The sequence below is a fragment of the Theobroma umbraticum genome, unplaced genomic scaffold, assembly GCF_002168275.2.
Source record: "Theobroma umbraticum cultivar Fairchild unplaced genomic scaffold, ASM216827v3 scaffold_4.1, whole genome shotgun sequence".
NCBI classification, from domain to species: domain Eukaryota; kingdom Viridiplantae; phylum Streptophyta; class Magnoliopsida; order Malvales; family Malvaceae; genus Theobroma; species Theobroma umbraticum.
In genome coordinates this window covers 5,255,134-5,275,744 of record NW_018397258.1, presented here as the reverse complement: position 1 = coordinate 5,275,744, position 20,611 = coordinate 5,255,134, and the positions used below count along the sequence as shown (strand labels likewise).

Sequence of the window (20,611 nt, the reverse complement as noted above, 5' to 3'; positions counted from 1 at the left end):
ATAGAATAATTATTTTATAAAAATAAAATAAAATAATAATTTTTATATAATTGATTTCATAAAATGAAATAAAGTAGAAATAACTATTATGATTTATTTTAATTTTTGGTTGGTAAAAATAATTTTGAAGTAGTAAAAAAATAGATGATAAAAAGATAAAAATGTCATTTGTTATAATATTTGATTTTTAATTAAAATATTTATTTTTAATCATTTATTAAAATTACTATTAAATTATTATTTAAAATTTAAATATAGTTATTTTTTTATTTTTAGAATGTGAATAATTTATATTTCATTTAAAATATTAATAATTTATAAATAAATATTAACACCAGTATTTTATTTTATTCTTTATTTTTAAAATATTAAAAATTTATAATTAAAATTTTAATTTGATTTTAAAATTTAAAATATTAATTTTCATAATTTATATTAAAATTTTAGTTTAATTTAGAGAGAGGAGAGAGGGAGGTGTATAGAGAGAGAAAGAACATGTGAAAATAAACAAATTACATCTTAAATAAGAAAATAACCTTCAAATTTGATAAAATGTAATTTTGCACCATATTATTTTTTGTCTATTCCCTCAAATGTGGAATAGTTATTACCAATCAAATAATGGTCATTTTTCATAATAATCATTCCCATGAATCAAATACAAAAATAGTTAGGTAATAGGAACCAAATATGCTGTTAGTTAATGATTGGCACGTAAATTTTTAATTTTTTTCTTAAATAAAAAATAATAATAAAAAAAATGATGAGAAGTAGGTCCATTTAATTTTAATTAATTACCCAAGGTTGCTACGGGATTAAACTTTTAATGTGTCCACTCCTTCTATTGAAGAGACGAACATAATCATGCCAGAGAAAACTGGGAATGCCACCCACGTCCGGGTCGCGGAATCTTGCTACATGATGTATCCAAAAAGAAAAATCTGTCTCCGACCCCGCCTCTTGCGAGCAACAACAGTCGCATTGTTTATTAGGCCTTGTATTAAAATGGAAATGAGATGACGGTAATACGTTACCCTTTCCCTTTTTTCAGGATAAGGATGAACAAGTGGATAACCGTGCCTACCAATTTCATCAGCTTGTCAGAGAAAGTACTTGTATTTTTCCTCGGCAAGGTAATTGCCTCTGCAAAACGAGCCCCTTGGTTTGTATTCTCGGTGGGTGACCCTCGTAGTGCCACCAACTTCAACTTGTCATAGGAAAAGTATTCTTCTTCCTTTGGGAGGCGAATTTTGCCCTGTATAACGAGCCCCCTTCCTCTTCCGTTTTGTTTTTTGCAGGTTGACTAAGCTCTTTATTCATTTTAATATTTGGGCGCAGGGGCCGTTGCGTTCTAAGATGAGGGAAAGTTGCAGGTAGGTTGACCTACTTTTTTAGATGGTAATACCTTAATGTCATTTGGGCATGTACACCGACGAGGTTAAAATTTTAAGTTTAAAAAAGTTAAAATAAAAATTTAATATTTGAAAGGGAAAAATTATAAAATTTGTTAAAAAATAAAAACAAAATTATAAATATTTAAAACAAAAATAAAGAAAATATTATAAATGTTTGGAACTTTGGAGAGCGGGGGGCCCCTACTAACCCCCCCTCCCTCGGCCTCTGGGCACGCCTATGATGGCCAATGAGAGAAACGAAAGTTCATTAGAACGCGATTTGGTACATAAATGAGCCTTTTGATGCAACATGCTGATAGGTTGATTGATATATCAATTTTAGATGGAAAAATTCACCCATTCTTTTTCTTTTCTATATTGCAAATATTCCCTAATTTTAAACAAATAAAACCATGAAATAATGACAACCACAATACACACGCAAATATTATTTATAGTAATATACACTTGGCTCTTATATTTCTTATGTCAAAGGGTTTTTTTTTTTATAATTGAGAGATTAGAGATTGAAATTTTATTTTTTAAATAAAAAATTATATATTAATTAATAAATTAAATGTTCAAATGTATTGTTTATGTCAAAATTTGTATTCGAATATTTCATGTTTTCTCTAATATGCCCACCACATCATGAAAGAAACTTAAGGTGGGAAAAATAGAGAGAAGGATTGTATATTGGATTATGCTTATGAAAAATTGTACACAACCTTTATAATAATTCCATATCGAAAAAAAAAATATATCATGACAAAACTATTTACTTCAGTGATTACTATAATCACAAATATAGAAGTACTACTCCATATTATATAGAATTGATTATAATAATAATAATAATAGAAAAATATCCTGAAATTGTCGGGCTGCCGCCAGCCAGGAGCCAGCCTTTCATTACTTGTTGGCTGTAGATTGTATAGAAACAGCTGCAAGAGAGGGAGGGATTAGGACGGGTGATGGCTTGACCTGAACAAAACGCCAAAGAGCCAAAGCGGAGCTCAACGTTTTGCCAATAAAACGTTGGCTGGACCACGCCAAATATCTATGTGCTGGCTGCTGCGTTTTAATTATACTTGACAAGGCGCCTGCAGCTCCGAAACAAGCGCCATGGACGATATTTTCTTACTTTTGTTTCTTTTCACCAGCTTTCATTATTTTCCTATATTATTTCTTCTGTGTAATGAGAACGGTTCCCCTTCCCAAATGCAGCCATCCAAATCTTAGTAATTGCTTATCAACATTCGCTAATTTTTAAATTTTTTCTTTTTATTCGTTTATTAAAAAAAATCAAAACCATGCACTTAAAAAAAATGTAGTTGACCTTTAGCAGAAAGTAATAATAAAAAAAGTGTAGCTCACGAAGATCAGGTCTTTTTTTTTTCTTCCATTTAAGAATGATAAATTTTATGGATGTGGACCATGTGGTTATAAAGTTGAAGATGCCAAACTTACTAATTACCTCAGAAGATAAGCTTAAGTATTTGTTAATATTTTTTTCAAAGTACTAGTGATATCTTTTTCCAATTATATAAATTAAAATCAACCATTTGTTACATCACATATGCATAAATATATTTTTAAATGACATCTTAATAAAGATTTATAAGCGTATAAGTTAACATTTAACGAAAATAATTTACTTGCTAAATCATAATCGATCACTGTTTTTATAATAACTTAATATTAAAAAATACATATATTAATTATTCAAAACCAAAAGAAATTAAAAAGAAAGGGAGAAAAGCGCCAGTGAAATGATGACCACTTAAAATCTTGAAACAACAAAATCATTAAATCCAGAATAATAAATTTAGAGGCGGAGAGCAAAAGACGAAAGCCATCACGGGAAATTGAGCAGAAAGAGGCGAAATGTTGAAGGGATTCCTTGAACATCACCCGATATCTGTATGCCGAAAGCGAGGCACTCCAGCCTGTGACCATTATCTAAGGCGGTTGCCACGATAAAGTTATTTTTGCTTTAACGAGAAAAGAATGAGAACAAAATTTACTTTCCGGTTTGGTTGATAAATTAGAAATTAAAATGACAAAACAAAACCTCTAAAATTGGAAATCGGAGGGGGATTGACCCTTGACTTGGTAGGGACCCTTAGAGGACTCGTCGAAGGGGCATCTGGTCAGCACTTCCAGAACAAAGGAGCAAGCAAACTCCGCCGCCTCTTACCATGTATGGTTCTTTTACACGTGACGGATATGATGTCACACCCATCCCACATCAACGGCTACATTTTCGTCGACTTCCCTCACTCACGGCGACCCTTCCTCGTTGAACCCGGGAAAGACCTCTCTTTTCACATGCTTGATATTGATTTGAAAGAAAAAGTCCGCACTCACAATCATGCAATGTCTCTCAACCGTCCGATATTTGATCTCCCGGCCGTAAAATTTGACCCTTGGCAAACGAACGGTCAATATTGGGCTCATTTATTAATTTGATTATCAACATGACATGGTACAAAAAAGTTAAAAAAGGTTCTAGATTAAAACTTCCAGGTGGCAGCAAAAGTGAGGTCCGTTACTCGTGTGTTGACGGGGTCTGTTTAAACTTTAGTGGACGCTATTATTATCCCTCGCCTCTCACGCGTTCCGCAACATTTTTTTCTTTTCTATATAAACCCAACGAGAGTCCCACTTCGGAACCCATCTTCATAAAGGCTTTCTAGAGAGAAAGAGAGAGAGAGGTTTCTTCTTCGCTGCTGCGGACGGTTTCTTTTCCTTTCAAGAATAAAAAAAAAAAGGCTTTCTGCAGTAGCGTTCAAGTTTTTCTCAATCCAAAGTTTGAATTTAAAAAAGAAAAGAAAGAAATGGCTCGCTCTTTCTCAAACGCTAAGCTTTTCTCTACTTTCGTTGCTGATGGAATCTCTAGCGCTATCTCCAGGTACCCAGAAGTTCTTTCATTATCATGGCTCTGTTTCTTTGTTTTTCTCCTTTTTGTTTTGTTTGCTGAGATAAAGAAAAGGAATAAAGATTTAATGATGTTTTTGTTTTGTTTTGTGTAGACGAGGATATGCGGCGGCATCACAAGGAGTTGTATCCGGTGGAACAGCAAGGAAGGCGGCGGTGGTGAAGAAAACAGGGGAAGAGATGGCAGGAGCTAAAGAGAAGGTTTCATGGGTTCCTGACCCAGTTACTGGATTCTATAGACCTGAGAACACCGCCAAGGAGATCGACGTGGCCGAGCTCAGAGCCATGCTCTTGAAGAAAAACTAAAATAGTAGTATTACTAGAAGGCTAACCCGCTAAAAATTCAATGGATTGATGAAGAGGTTAGTTCCAAAATGTTATCTGCCGCTGGGGCTATCGGTGAAGATTTTTTTTTTCTTTGATGGAAAGAAAAAATCTGTTGTTCCTCGCTCCTCTGTCCTTCGCATACGAAATAGATTTGATGGTGTAATATTGTTTCTTGATTGCTCTAGTAGGAATCAAGAATTTGCTAGTAATAAACAGTAGAAGTATCATTTTATAGTAATCTGAGCCTCCGTTTCGTTGTTTTGCTAATCCATGATTAATGAATCCTGTATTAATATAATATAATATGGATGATTAACCATAACCAAAGCTTCCCAGGGAAAGGGATATCCTAATAGATTGATAGGATGGAAAAAGGTAATATAAAGAAGAAGAAGAAGATATTTTGATACGATGCTTTCAATTATATCATTTAATTTCCTATAACCTGTGTCATAGTCTTAAACGAACCCTAAACGAATGAGACAAGTTTGAACCTTCTCACTGTTTCAATTTTCTTCATTTCTCTACCAAACAAATCAAGCTAGACAAGGCCAGCCTTGCCTATAAGCCCTAGTTATCAGACAAAAAGTTTGAACCTTGGAACCCTGCTTCTTGAAAAACTTTCTTTGATGTTAATGTCGTTACTCCTCACCTAAAAGCCAGTTCAATGGACGCGTAACTGATACTAAATTTACTAAATATTCATTGCTAATTCCTGATTCAATAGATATTCAGCATTTAAACCAGTGAAAGAATATGTGAAATTATGCGTAATCAAAAGCAGGTATTGGTTCTTACATTCAAAGTTGTGAATGACTTGGACGAATAATCCTTTAGATTTCACCAAGTTAATGGAAAATTAGCAAGCTTTATTTTATACTTTTCTTCATGATATACTTTCCATAAAGAAAAATAACGTCTAATCAAAGTCGTGAAGAAACGTTAGGTAATTACATTAAAGTCAATAAACCCAAAATTGGATTGCATATCGGTTATTTATGTGGTTCCTAATTAATAGTATATATATATATATATATATATTGGTTTTTATTAAATAATCAGAGGCAGACAACAGAGAGTTATCACCTCTATTATTGGATCGGTTGGTCAAGAAGTTAGTGACACTAGAAAAAATTAATAATTAAAATTTTATGAGATGTCATATATAATGTAGTGGGTCGGATGCATCAGTGACGCTGAGTTTGGCAACAAGAGGATAGTTGGGTAGCCATCAAAAAAGCCAATTGGCAATTCTTCACTTTCTTAATATTTGTTGGTGGGGTCTCAAAGCCTCCTAAAGATCTGTGATGCAAGCAAAGATGCGGTGAATTGTCTGACTCCTGAGCCATGAGAAGATGCTATGTTTGAACGAAAACGACGCCAATTATTTGTCGTGTTGGGAAAGAGCCAATAATTAAGTTGAACACTTTGCACAAGAAAAGAATAATAATAATAATTTACGAGGATACCTTGTAGGTGCAGATGAATCTTCTTATTGGTGGACTTAATAGAACAATTGGCATTTGCTGACGAAGAGGCGGTGAGGAACTCAATTCCGTTTCGAATTGACCAGGTGCTTCGTTGAGAAAGAAAAATTAACTTCAAAGGGAAGCTTGAACCCAACTAGCTGGTTAATTATGTGGCTAGCAGAAACTGAGAAGCCTCCGAATGCAATTTTTGGTTTGCCCGTTTGTTTCTGTTTCATTGGCTGAGGTGCTTCTAGTTAGGCAACCATGGCCACTCAATTGGAAAGTGTCAAACTGTTTTGCGGGGTGAATCATCACAAGCCAGGGTTGAATTCTGAAAACCTGGAGGCCACAATTTGCGGTTCTGCATAATTTGGACAATGATGGGTGAAATCTTCTGGTTGTGGAGGTCACAGATTTATGACCCCGACGGATGTGATATTTTGAATTTCAGCTGCAGAAGTTGAATAGCCTTTTGCAGCACAAGTTGTAAAAATCAATTTTCCTGGGGATATAAATTCCATCAGTCGTCAGACAAGGGATAATCTTAGTTGATATGTATAGTTCGAAAAATAGGGAAAAATAAGTGAAGAGAAAAGAAAAAGAAATAATTTTCTCTCAATATATAAAAATTAGATTTAGAAAAAATATGTGTATCAATCTATTCTTTTTATTTCCTTTCTTCTATTTTTCTCTTACCGTGCGGAAAAAGAAAAAGAAAGAAGCATACTCCTACTCTTCCCTCTTTTCCTGCTATCAAACATAGTGATCGTATTTCATTGGTGTAGTCTTCCACCAGGATGAAGAGGTAAAAAAAGGCAGAAGCACGAGAAACCTTTTTATTGGTATGGCTGTAACCAAGCCACTGCGATAGGTTAATACACAAAACAAAAGATAGAACACACGCTTCCATGTGCATAAATGTTCTGCTCCGCTCAAAATTTTTACTCAACCCACACTCCCCCTTTCTCCAGTTTCCTCGAGAAAAAAAAAACAGAAGGAAATGAGAGGTAAGGCAAAGCCCAAAATCATACAAGACAAGTGAATATTCCAGATAAAGACTGGTGACTGCAGGGTATCCAGGTTTAAACAGTTTTAAGTGCTAGTAGGGTAAAACTGCACTTGATCATGTAGCATCTGCCGCAGCAGCTGCCTCAGCCGCTTTTTTCTCTTTTTGCTTCTCCCTCTTCTTCTTGTTTCTGAGTGCATTCTTGCTCATTTCTCTATATTCACATGACATACTCCAAAGCATTAGAAAACATGAAAAAAAAAAAAACTGTATAGATATAGGACAAAATTATGATAAAGGGAACTCACCCTGTACTACTCCCTCCAAACAACTGCCATTACAATATCATTAAGACAAGTCAGGACCACATTAAGCAAATAAAAATAGAGGAATGTAATCCTAGTAATGCAATTATATTGAAGATCATTGAGAAGGTAAGCAAGCTAGAATGAGGTGAGGAGTCACAGGTGCCAATTATTTAAAAATCCAATTTTCTTCTGCAGTGTGATTCTGTGACTAATAGTCTACTTGGAAGGATGTTGTATTATCCCTTATTTTTTGCAAAATTCATCCCCTTTAAGATTCCATAATTGCAACTGGATCTTCAGTGACAGTCTACTAAAGAGTGCTTCCAAAAATTGATCTTTTGCAACTAATTGTCTTTTTAAGTAAGAAAAATCTTTATCTATTTCTTGTCCATTTGTTTCTTGTTTATAAGTTGCATTTCATTCAAGCCATCATTGTGATATACCCCATAGTTGTCACAGAATACCTCTGCCTGAACTGCAGCAGCATTCTTAGCATGTGGAGGGCGATATGCAGCAGGTTTCTGTGCAGGAGGATTGGCAGAGGCAGTTTTTTTGGAGGTTGACCCTTGTCCTGGAAAATGATTAACAATGTTCGCTGAATCACAAAATTACCAAAAGAGAATTTCATAATAAAAGAATGTCAGAAATATTGAAGAAATAGAACCTTGTGGTTTGGTTTCTTCGACCTTTATGGAATCAACGGACTTAATAAGTTCAGAAATTTCACCAAACTTATCTGGTGACTCTGGCTTCCAATCAGCCTGCGTGAATGATAAACATAGGGCCAAGTAAGGAAAAGTGCACATGAAACCACTTCAAACAAGAGCACTACCTTATGATAATACTCGCCTGGAACAACTTGTCAAACATCTTCTTAAAGAACAAGGATCCATTGTGGTGGAAAATTTTAATGCTTCAACAACAACAAAATTCGAGATTCATCAAATGGTTACCTTTAAATACAGTAAAAGGATAAGAATGTATACTGACACACTCTATATATGCATATTAACAGAGAGAGGAATGAACGACAATTGTTTTCTTATCTGAAAGGAAGAGAGAATAAAAATGGAGGTTTGTACTTGAATTTTTCCCTTTATATCTCCTTAGTCATTGACATGCCAAGGTTAACTACTCTCTTTGTTGTTTAAAGTGACCAAGTCAATATCTAAGTCTGAGATCAACTCAGCAACCAGCTCTAAATAGGGTCAGAGTACTTATGAACCTTCCTACGAGGTTAAAATACATCTCTATGAGTTCTATAACAGCATGCATTGGATAAATGTTCAATTGTTGATTTACACTTTTGATATGCTCATTTTGAAGAGAACTGTACAATGCAGAATTTACATTAGCCACTGCTTAAAGCTTTTTTGCCACAAACTAAATCAACTTAGACAATTGCATTAACATGGTTTTGATTTATGACTCATCATCTCACACCACATGAAGAATCCAAATCTAAAATACACATTAATAATCTAAAATTCATACCCATAGAAAGAATCATCTATTTTTCAATGCTTTGTGGTAAGAACAAGAAATTATTAATGTAATGTAACAAAACAATTAAATCAAGAACACCATGTGGTTAGAACAGGTTGGATGGTATTCAAATAAATATCAAGGTGACATGTAAAGTGCAGCACTCCTCTGTACCTCCCATATATGAAAACATCAACGACAACATACCAATTGTCAACTTGGAGTCTTGGAGCTGTTGTTGCAGTCATGAAATAGCGTCCATCATAAGACCACTCACTTGTCACAGAGCATTCAGCCCTAGTTGTTCCAAGCTGCTTTTTATCTACGAAGTCCCAAAATGCCTGAAGTGTAAAACCAAAAATTAATTTGCTGCATTAAGAATGAGAAAGGAAAGAGATTCATTAAGGAGGGCCCTAACCAAAAAACATGGAAAAAATGACACCAAACAGTTCCCCTTATTTTAGGAGAAAAATGCATAAATATCCAAATAAGCCCTCAAACTTCACCCAAAAGTAGAAATAAGTCCTCTACCCTTTATTTCATGAAACTAAGGCCATAAATTCTTATTTCATCCTAATTGTATCCATTAAATATGAAAATGGGTGAGAAAGTCGAATAGAGTTAAAAAGGAACTAACCTTTGTTATCTGGCATAGGTAACAAACAGGTGGCATTATTTTAAAGGGAGAAAAATGCGATATGCAAATTAATAATTGTAATTTTTGTTTCGCTGGCAAAAGCAGGAATTACTGAATTATAAAAGGAAAAAGAAAAATATCTGAAGAAGGGAAAATGAAAACAATAAAAAGAGAATATGCAACAATACAAAATGCAAATGCAAAAAAAGGGATCTTCAAGTCATTGGTGCATGGGTATTGAAGTACGGTAAGACCAAAAAACACCTTAAAACCAGAAACAGGAACAAGAAGGTGCTTTGACTTTTAAACATGTAGCAGATAAGATACAGGCAATAGATTAATTAATCGATTTATTAGAGTTTATATTAACTTGAAAAGTAAAATATCCTCCTTCAAGTCAAAAATTTGAGTTTTACAAAAAGGTTGAAGTTATGCCACAAGATGTTTCTGGGGTAGTGATCAGTGAATGCTTTGTTCCCTTCAGCTATAGCTTGGAGCCTACTGATCTGGAATGATGATGAAGCTGGCAGTTTCTGCTGCAAATCTTAAATTTCTGACCAACTCAACTTTGCTTCTCTCTTTTCTTTCTTCTATCTTCAGATATTTTGAAACTCCACCTAAACTTTCTTTCTTTCTTCTCTCCTTTTGCTTTTCAATTTCCCTCCTCCTTCAAATGAAAAACACTTGCCCCTTTTCCTTCCTCTGAAGTTAATCCAGTTTTTATACGTTTTCTTTTATATATTTCAATGTTGCCAGAAAAACTAAAATACCATTCCCTTGAGTATTTATCATCCACCTCATCCTAATAACTCCACACCATCATTTTCTACTTCCAACATCAGCCAGCCAAGCAACTATTAACAGGATATTCCATTTTCCCTTATGTTTAAGTCCTCTGTACGATGAAATAAGAGTTTACAGCCTTTACTTCACGAAATAAAAGATAGAGGGATTATTTCCATATTTTATTTAAGTTTGATGATTTATTTTAGGTATTATGGCCAAAAAAAGACAGAATCTAGCTCCCAGCCCCCAAAAAGTGGAGAACAAAAATAAAATTTATTCCCAGAAGGACCCAGGATATCAAATTGACAAAAGAGATATAAGCTAGAGACATAAGATCACCCCCAAAAAACAAGGGGTCAACTGACTCCTGAGAAACAAATCCATGAACCACCCAAAAAGCAACTTGACTCCTTACAGTTAAACATTCAGTAAAGTAACAACAGGGTTGAAAACAAACTGCTGTGAGAAACATCAGAATAAAAGTACAAAGACCAGATAATTCATAAAAGCCAGGAAGAAGATCACCAATCAAAAGAGGTACATGTTGAAATGACATGACAAACAAGAATACAGCAAATAAAGTGCATACATACCATGTCACCAGGCAAGTTACCAAAACCAGCCAAACACAGAACTGTATATCATAGACTTAAGGCTACAATAAGAATGGTCAAAAGCACAACAATCAGTTGGTTAAAGTTCGTCTGACTAACTACAGGAAAAGTATGAAAATTAGTTACGAAAGGATACATTTCCCCTTTGGGTTCCATCGGATGGTATTGTAAGGACCGGATCCCAGCTCAAGTAATGGTTTGCACTTTTTGTCAAATACTGTTGCACTTGCAGGCATAACTGAAATTATGTCAAGGTGAAGCACAATCATCATAGAAACAGTTGTAGAAAGGATCATAAACAAAAAGAAAGGCTAACCCTTCATTACCCAACTCTTTATATTGGGTACCATTGCTTACATGTCAGACACCTCATAATAAATATGCGTTTGAGGTTATATGACACTCTAAAATAAGGAAAAACTAACAAAGATGAACATACCCATTTTGGGTGCATACAAATATCCCACTAGTTCCCAAGTCTGAGCATCATCAGCAAGATCAAACAGCATTCCCTGCAACAAATTTGCCCATAGAAATGACACAAGAAATTCCACCATGTGAAAAATTTTGATCTAGACCTCAGAAGTCTTATAAAATAGCTTCTTGACCATTTGTATGTGAACTGCATTAGAGGATCTACTAGCGGACGAGACTCCATCAAGGGATCAAAAGTGCATGCAATTATCATCCCAAAACCCATTACTTGAGAGTTTCATAAATACACTTGCAAAATCTAATCCAGTTAAAATTAAAATCCAATCACCAACCAAGCGTTAAACACCCGGCCAAGTCTTCCAATTCAAACTTCTCAAACAAAGTTACTGCAATCAGCATTTGTCATTTATGATGCAGAAAAGGATACATCCATAAACAACAGCAAATTCTTTCCCAGAATATGACCACTGAACATCATGAATAGGCCCCTCCTTACCTGCCAATATGTGTAACAGTCAGTAGATTGTACACGGTGAAGAAGCAAAAAGATTACGTTCCTTTCTGACCAAAAAACAAAAGAAAAAAGAGAACATACGAAGAGGTACAGGTCCTTCATGGGTCCCATCAGTTGTAAGGTAAATCAGCTTTGATTCTCCATAATAACTCTGATTAGTCTTGTCAACATCAGATTGCACCACAACTAGAAGCCCTGTAGAGCCATGATTCCAATTTAGCTGCACTGTAGAACATCTGAAAAAGCTCCGCCGAGCAAGAGGTTGGCTTTGCAACTCCTTCCCACAAGCATATATCTGGACACTGGCTGGACTCCCCTACAAAATAGAATACCCGACCTGAATTTAACATGAGTGCCAAAGGCTAATCTCCCATGTGAAGTACATCTAAATGTTTCCAGCAAGAGGTAATCAAATCATTTTCCAGTTTGACATCCCAGCAGTTTATGACGCAAAAGTTATCAGATCAACCAACCTCAAGGCACTGTATACGTGTATGCTTCGTACATACCAACCCTGGAAGACATGCTTTCCACAAGCTGAATTGGCCTTCTCCTCGGCTCTTAGTATTTTTTACGTTCTTTTCATTCCTAGATCTCTAATATGTCTTGATTGAAGGTTTCCTTTTTTGCTAATTTGCAATTAAATTTGATAGTTTCATTTAAGAGATTTTGTGAAATCCCAATTTTTCATGAGAGAATAGAATGGTAAATCCTTAAGTTAGCTTATAAATTTCTTGTTTTGAACCAATATTTTGGACTTTAACAATTGAAAAATCTTTTGTTTTGAGCAACTAAGTTGTTTTGGAAAGTAGTAGAGAGAGGAGTCAAAATGGAGGTCTTTTCAAGTGAAGTGTTACATTCTGGAGCAAAAGTACTAATGAATGAAGTATCAATACTTGCTGCTCAGAAAGCTTTTCAAAACAAAAAAAAAACAATTTGAAGATGAAACACATAAATAAAAAAAGCAAAACAGTATTTTCACCCCAAAATTATGGCTTTTCTAAAACCTCTCAGTTATTACTCTGCCTCCCTTTTCCGCTTCCAGCAATTCTCAGCCTCTCTCCTCTTTTCTACCTAGAAACCTTCATTCTTAAGATTCAAACCCGGTTTTCGACAATGAAACTAGCAAGGGTAAGCTTTCCACTATTCAACTCTTCAAAACTCTAGTTTTCAAGCTTTCATTTTCACTCTTTCAACAGATTCAAGTTTCTCTCACTAAGGGTTTGATGTCCAACTTGGTTTTCTCTCACTACAAGCTCACTAAGGTAAAAGAAAGGTAGACTTAAGTGTTTTAGTTATTAGTTAGTCATTGAACAGTAAATTAGCAAGCTAAAAACCTAGATTAGACACAGATTAGTTAGGGTTTGAAATAGCTTAGCTCTAAATTTGGGGATTATTGATTTAAGATGTGTTTATGATTAAATGATTGCTATTATAGGGTCTGTTAAAGCTCCAAAAATTTATTTGGAGTGAAGAGTCAGTGATTCAATTGTGTGCTAGTTGACGAACCAATTGAGATGGGTAGACACAGCATTTTAAAGTATTTTGATATGTATATAACTAATCATGTTTAATGATTCCAATATCACTTTTTATAAATATGAATGATTTCGTAATGAATCAAATGTTTTCAATGATGTTTCTAAATGTATCTATATTATGTAAATTTGAATACTACATTGTAGTTTTGAATAAGGTGGAACAAGCCTTTTCAAATGTTTTCCTTCAAAATGAATCTATGATGGTATGGTTGATACGAAATCGGTGCATGACTAGATGAATGCAAATGTGGAAGAATGATTGCCCACTAAAATGATAATTAAATGAATGTGATTTATGTACATGACAGCAATGGTGACTATTAATTCCACTAAAATGATAATTAAATGAACATGATTTATGTACTTGACTATGGCAATGGTGACTATGAATCGATTAAGTACATAAGAGGATATGTAGATGATGATAAGAGAATGTTGAATAGATATGACTTACAAAGTAAGCTTATGATGTTGCATGTTATTGATGTGTTAAAATTCTATATGAGTATGAAGGCCTTGATATGGGGTGTTGTACCACACAAACATGAGGGCCTTGATGTGGGGCATTGTACACAATTATGCAGCCGTGAGTTGGGGTGGAGGTACCACTTGTGCATGTCATTCATTTACATGGCTTTTATAATGAATGCATAGTGATAATGATGTAACTAAATGCCTATGATGTGTACCTTATTGTAAGGAAGTTCAACTACATTACGATCGTATGTTCAAATTATGTTTTTCATGTATTTTGAATGAACTACTAAGAGGTATAGCAAGTATAGAGGTTAGCATGACTATGGAGACTTGTAGGTGCAAGAAATTACCCAAATTCTAGATTTTATAAATGAAGTATCCATAGTTGAAGAACAAATATCAATACCTAGCAAACAGAATGCCTCAAGATGCATTTTGGGTGAAAAATATCGATACTTCCCCAAGAAGTATCGATACCTATTGCCCAAGCATCAATACTTCCCCTAGAAGTATCGATACCTATGACTTAGTAAGCATTCTAGATTAAAAGTACGAATACGTCTCGTGAAAGTATCAATACCTAAGGTACAAAACCTCTATTTTCGACTTTTAAATGACTTTTCACTTGTTTTTAAGCTCCCTTTTTAATCCAAACCCTTGTGTTACTTGGAATTCAATCAAAATCATGTGAATTGGTCTTAGAACAACATTATTTCAAGTATTTGGAAGGAAATGTGATGGTTGTTTTTAAATTCATGTTTATTTCAAGATTATGAAATATTGCAAAAGCTCTTCCCCCCTGGCTTGTCCCCTGTCTTGTGTTTGCTCCTTGAGTTTTATAACTCACACCCGGAGATATATTGTTTTGTTTTAGATTAGTAACTCGCTTGGCTTGCCGCCTCATGGAGCAGTAGCTAAACTCATACTTGGTTGATGTGATAATGCCTTCCTTCAAACCTTCCAATGTCATTACACTCCACAGTGTTGTCGAGTTGAGTCGTACTTGTCATTTAGTTTTTCTGTGGATATATGTGATGTAAATAAAAGCAGAGAATACTTAAAGTTATTTACTCTTGATATGAGATGTTTATATTGAGCACCAAAAAGGGGTGTATATGATTTGCGATACCTATGATAATGAGGCCATAGATGAATATGGGTATGAGGAGCGTGCCAAACTATGATAATATGATTTTATAAATATCGATGAATGAATCATTTTTGTGTTTATGCATGACTTGTATTAACTGATGTGATTGAATGGTGCATACAGACACCTATGTTGGGAATCATGAATGATACACTTATATGTAAAAGATTGTTTAAGGTTTGATTGGGTCTTGAGGGCCATATCCATGTACGCCCTTGTGCTGGTGATGTCTCCAGAATTGGGATGTGACAAGATCCAAAACATGTGCTAGCTTCCAATGCCAGAGATAACACTTTTTTTCTCTTGCCAATAAGATAAATAATCCCAAGACATCATTACAACACAAAGTCCAGGTATACCTAAGTTTCACATAATGAAATTCCCTGATCCTATCCACTCAAATCATACAGTATTACGAACTTTTTAATTAACTTTGACCTGTTCCTCTGCTGCCACAATTGAAACAGACTGAAGTTCAAGTTCAAGATGGCAGCATCTTAACAGAATATATAAGAAGAATAATCTGTAAAATTATTAATCCAGGACACTGATCTTTATTTTTCATAATAAGAAACCTGCAGAAGCCAAAGGAAGACCAACCTTAGATTCTGGCACAAATGCAGCCACATGAGACCCAGGTGCCTTGGAAAGCTCAACTGCAGCCACCCCAGGAATTCTTAGCCGATGCGAAATTCCTTTAGAGAAATCTGCAGCATCAAAAAACTGTATTTCATTTGTAGCAAGCCGGCACGCAACAGCTTCATCAGAACTGAACTGGATTGAAGGCCTGTATGCAGATGTAAAAGGTAGTTAAATATCAAATAAAAGATACACATGCCAGAAAAGAAGACATAGGGATATAGAAGATGCCAAAATGAAGGACTTAATCGCCCCAAACTGGCATCATTTGTGAACTGTTGCACTAAAATCCAGACTGAACACTTAAAAAATTCTTTTTCTGTTTTTTTTGGTATGACTGTTATAAAACAACACATAATGCGTGTAACCATAAATAATCAAGCTCATATATATATATATATATATATATATATATTGTACCATGTGGCTTTTGTCATGTTTTTCTGGAATTGCTGGTAAACAGGATCACCCGTCTCTATGTTCCATAAGACCACATTCTTTTCCTGGGGTGTAGTAGATTTCTGAAAGGTTTGAAGGTAAGTACCACGTGGGGACAAGGCAGAAGCAGCAACATTGGGGATTTGGAAACATCGTATCTCTTTCAAGGTTCTGGAGTCGTAAACACTTGTAGAAGAATCAGATTTCGTCACCATAAGCCTAGAACCATCCTCACTAAACTTGGCACTAGTGCAAGGAGCTTTTTCAAGCTTAATTCCAGGTTGATTATTATTGTTGAATGGAGGCCCATTCCAGATAGAATATCCCTCTGGCTCTCGAACTACACAAAAGGTCGGGGAGAAAACAAAAAACAATGAGGATTAAGATAACAAATTACATAGACCTAAATTCTGAAGAGAAGTATGATTATTATTTACCTAAAATCTCCAAAGGTGGTGAAGTTTCCACAGCTGCTGCCATTAGAGGGTTATCGAAGTATAACTGCAAAATCCAATGCGAGTAACAATTCAAGAACAAACTTTTTTCAAACAACCGAACTTCATTATTTATTTACAATAAGCAGATAAAGACATGCATTTTAACTCCATTATTGTTTCTTTGAAACAAAATCAAAATCAATCGTTCAATCACAACTCCGAAAATTAGATGAAAATGAGAAGAAAAAAAAAACAAAAGAAAAATTAACATCGAAAGCTAAGGCTCTATTCCGTCGTTGCTTTTCACTTCAAAAGTTACTATAAAACAAAAAAAAAAATAGTAAAACAAAAAATAAAAAATGCAAAAAGAAGGGAATTTATGCCATAGTTATGAAAATAAACTTTGGGGAAAATATTGTAAATAAAAGAATACCAAAAAAGGCATCCAAGATTTCAATTTTTTTCATTTTTTCTCACAATTTATTGCAAACTAATACACCAACTTTGAGAAGCGGAGAGAAATACAGACCAGAGGGACAACGTGACGTCGTGTTGGGGGATCTACGCAGCAGCCGCTGAACCTTTTTACCTGCGATTGAACTTGCCTTACTGCGTATCCCTACTCCACCTTTGTGCTTCGGGGAGTCAGCCTACAATTACTACAGGCAAATGCTTTGAAGAAAGCGACATCGTTTTTGGTTATTTCTCCTGGCTTTACGTTTTTTTTTTTTTCGTTTTCCCTAAATAAACCAAAAATTAGACATCAGGACACTAGACAATAACATAAGACTTGATTCTAGGTACGTACTTTTGATAAATGATTACAACAGGGATAATTTCTAAATTTCTATTGTACTTGGGGTTAATATTATTTTCGTCACGTTATTCTTTTTTCTTTTTAAAGAAAAAGAAATTGTAAGCCAACTACTAAACGTATGTGGTTCAATGCACTTAAATTACCTCTGTTTTTATGAGCCAGAAATACAGTACAAAAAAAAGAGGAAATTATAAACTTTTTATCATGGCTCTCCCATTCCAATCCGTTACTTAATAAAAATATATTTTGGATTTTTATTCACAATTTAATATTGTTTTTAAAATAAATTTTGAGGTAAATGGAATGATACATGTCAACTACTTAACAAAGTATGGTTGCAAGACAGCATCCGTAGAGAACTGAGGGATGTTTATTTCGGCTTCCTAATGGTCAACCATTAACTTTCGATACGTTTTCTAGCTAATTAAATTCATTTAATTAGTGTGTGAGTGAGAGTGAATGCCTAAAGAATATTCTACAAAAATAAAAATACATAAAAACCCGGATTAGTTTGGCTCATAAATCATCATTATTTATAGAGGAATTAAAGGGGAAGCCATATCCAAGGAGCAGAACAAGAGTTTTTAGCAAAAATATATGTGATAAATGATAGTTGAAATGTAACAACATAACCAAAGGTAAAAAACTTAATTTCAAAAACAATATAACAAATGGTCCAAAACTGCGCTCATCAGTAAAAGCAAAGCATCCATTCTAAGCATAAACACTACAAGCTAATAAGACACAGGACCTGCCAGCATTCATCCAACTGATTGCTTCTTTGACAAAAACAACTCCAGATACCTATCGGAAAATTTATGCAGCAGCTTGGGCTGCAAGCCTCTTTCGGGCTTCTTCAATGATGGACAACTTGATACCCTTGCCCTTAGGAAGTGACACCCATGGCTTTGTCCCTTTACCAATTGTGAAGACATTCCCTAGACGAGTTGCAAACTCATGCCCGGCAGCATCTTGAATGTGGATTGTCTCAAAGCTACCCTTATGTTTCTCCCTGTTCTTAATCACTCCAACACGTCCCCTGTTCCTTCCTCCGGTGACCATGACAACATTCCCAACATCAAACTTAATGAAATCAACAATTTTGTTGCTCTCCAAGTCAAGCTTGATGGTGTCATTAGCCTTGATCAGAGGATCAGGATAGCGGATGGTGCGTCCGTCATAGGTATTGAGGTATGGAATGCCCTTCTGGCCAAATTGGACAGATCTAACTTTGCAGAGCTTGAACTGCAGAGTGCGAGACCAATAGAACAAGGTGACTCATAACAATACAATCAACAGGATGGAAAAAGTAGAGCAACGCTATTGATAACAGTAACAGGAAATATAACAAATTCAAGTCCATTGACACGAACCTTGGTCTCATCACCTGTGATTGCATGAAGGCGAAAACGACCTTTTGTGTCATAAAGGAGACGGAAGTCCTCATTTGTCTTGGGAATCGACACAACATCTGTTGGCAGGAAACAAAGTATGGTAAGACAAGATTCAAAGATAGAAGTATAGGAAAAGGTAGGAGGAGGCGACAAATCCTGAAGGAAGAAGTCTCAACAATCTAGAAGACAATATTGTCAACCAATGAATACAGCCTATAACCCCCAGGATTTTATAACTTAAGAGATTGAAGTATAAGGGAAGGTAGAAAAATGAATCAAATCCAGAAAGAGCCAATCTAGAAAACAAAACCATCAGCCAAAGTATACAGCAACTAATCCCATGTATTTCAAAAAATTAGAATGAAAATAATGATCAATGGGGCCAACTAGCACAAAAAGATTATAAACATAGGGTCTCAAAGAGATACGGAAAACAGAGAAACTAAACTTATATTTTCTAGAGTTTGTAGATTGAGAATATAAATGCTCCAATTGATCCACAAAGACAAGTTCTACATACCCATGAAACCAGCAGGATAGGTCTTATCTGTCCTAACCTTCCCATCTACCATAACATGCCTTTGCATAAGAATGGCAATCACTTCTCTATATGTCAGAGCATACTTTAATCTGTTTCGCAGAATGAGAATCAGAGGAAGGCATTCCCTGGACTTGTGGGGTCCAGATGACGGTTTGGGTGCCTACATAAACAAGGTTATAAGAATACAAAATGAAAAGGCAGCAGCAGCATCAAACTAGAAAGGAGGTTCAAGATGATAACATACAAATGCACCGCCAAGCTTGTCAAGCATCCAATGCTTAGGGGCATTAAGCCTCTTCAAGTGTTTCTTCAACCCTCTAGCCTGTAACACATAACAATAAAAAGAAATGATGAAACTAAGCCCCATGGCTAGACTTTGAGGTACGAGAATTTTCACAAAAAAAAAAAAAACTTACACAAATCAAACACAACCAAGAGGCCACGCATTCAACAGCTAAATCATATATATAGTTACAATAAAGAAGATATAAGAAAACCTCTCACAATTTCAAAACTACTACAAAACACATAGAATGCAAACATTTGACCTAACATTCCATTAAGAAACTACAATTTCTATTTCTCCATCATATCTAAACAATATTCAAAGCATTAAGCTGCTGTTGCCAGCCAACAGCGTTACATAAGCAAGACACAAACAATATCTAATTTTATTAATAACCCAAAATTACCCACCAGCTAAAATCAACATTACAGATGAATAGGAAGAATGTTTTTATTTTTACATAGAGAAGTGCTGTAAATTTTAAAGTGATTCAACAAACTAATCTTACAAAAATCTAATGGAAAAAACCTGAAAGCAAACAACAAGAAATCTGAGAATTGAAATGATTAGTAAAGAACTAAAAGAAAAATCAAAGTGAGTGAAGTGAAGTTGGAGGGAGAACTGACCATTTTGGGGGGATGCGGCTGTTTCCGCTGAAAGCCTTTCTTGTATGAGGATGCGAGCAAGAGGCAGACAAAACCCTAGCTTCGTTTTTTGTATATATAGTGGCATCATAGGGTTTTAACAGACTTGGGTTGGACGGCCCGGATCGTCTTCACGACTTGTAAAACTTGCTAGGCCCAACTTTTTTCGTTTTTCCATATTTAAATTGAAAACTTGTGTTTTTCAACACCTTTTTTTTTTCGATTTTGTATTTATATTTTGTAAATTGTAAATGATATAGTAACATATTAACTACTAAAATCAAAATTACAAACTATGGTTAAATATTATAAATTAGTTAAAAAAATAATCA

The 20,611-nt window shown here is 34.9% G+C and overlaps 3 protein-coding genes across 4 annotated transcripts; 1 reads left to right on the top strand and 2 right to left on the bottom strand.

The window, feature by feature from the left end:
* Window positions 1–4,056: 4,056 nt before the first annotated feature.
* On the top strand, window positions 4,057–4,899 carry SAG21 (senescence-associated gene 21). The gene is made up of 2 exons (XM_021423842.2): window positions 4,057–4,308; window positions 4,430–4,899. Exons 1-2 carry the CDS (start codon window positions 4,235–4,237, stop codon window positions 4,638–4,640), a joined length of 285 nt encoding a protein of 94 aa, XP_021279517.1. The 5' UTR covers window positions 4,057–4,234; the 3' UTR covers window positions 4,641–4,899.
* Window positions 4,900–6,936: 2,037 nt separating this feature from the next.
* Window positions 6,937–17,324, bottom strand: LOC110413131 (Eukaryotic translation initiation factor eIF2A family protein). 2 transcript variants are annotated; one of them, XM_021423840.2, is made up of 14 exons: window positions 17,127–17,324; window positions 16,598–16,661; window positions 16,143–16,500; window positions 15,684–15,870; window positions 11,997–12,231; window positions 11,829–11,897; window positions 11,103–11,204; window positions 10,946–10,986; window positions 9,137–9,270; window positions 8,294–8,357; window positions 8,109–8,205; window positions 7,888–8,015; window positions 7,445–7,467; window positions 6,937–7,350 (listed from the first exon to the last, which is right to left on the bottom strand). In XM_021423840.2, exons 2-14 carry the CDS (start codon window positions 16,638–16,640, stop codon window positions 7,254–7,256), a joined length of 1,578 nt encoding a protein of 525 aa, XP_021279515.1. In that variant the 5' UTR covers window positions 16,641–16,661; window positions 17,127–17,324; the 3' UTR covers window positions 6,937–7,253. The 2 variants fall into 2 exon arrangements, with proteins under 2 accessions (XP_021279515.1, XP_021279516.1); XM_021423841.2 differs by having other exon boundaries at window positions 7,909–8,015; window positions 17,127–17,322.
* Window positions 17,325–17,995: 671 nt separating this feature from the next.
* Window positions 17,996–20,342, bottom strand: LOC110413586 (small ribosomal subunit protein eS4). Its single transcript, XM_021424449.2, has 5 exons — window positions 20,262–20,342; window positions 19,594–19,671; window positions 19,329–19,509; window positions 18,788–18,885; window positions 17,996–18,659 (listed from the first exon to the last, which is right to left on the bottom strand). The coding sequence occupies exons 1-5, from the start codon at window positions 20,262–20,264 to the stop codon at window positions 18,231–18,233; spliced, it is 789 nt and encodes a 262-aa protein (XP_021280124.1). The 5' UTR covers window positions 20,265–20,342; the 3' UTR covers window positions 17,996–18,230.
* Between the last annotated feature and the right edge of the window lie 269 nt (window positions 20,343–20,611).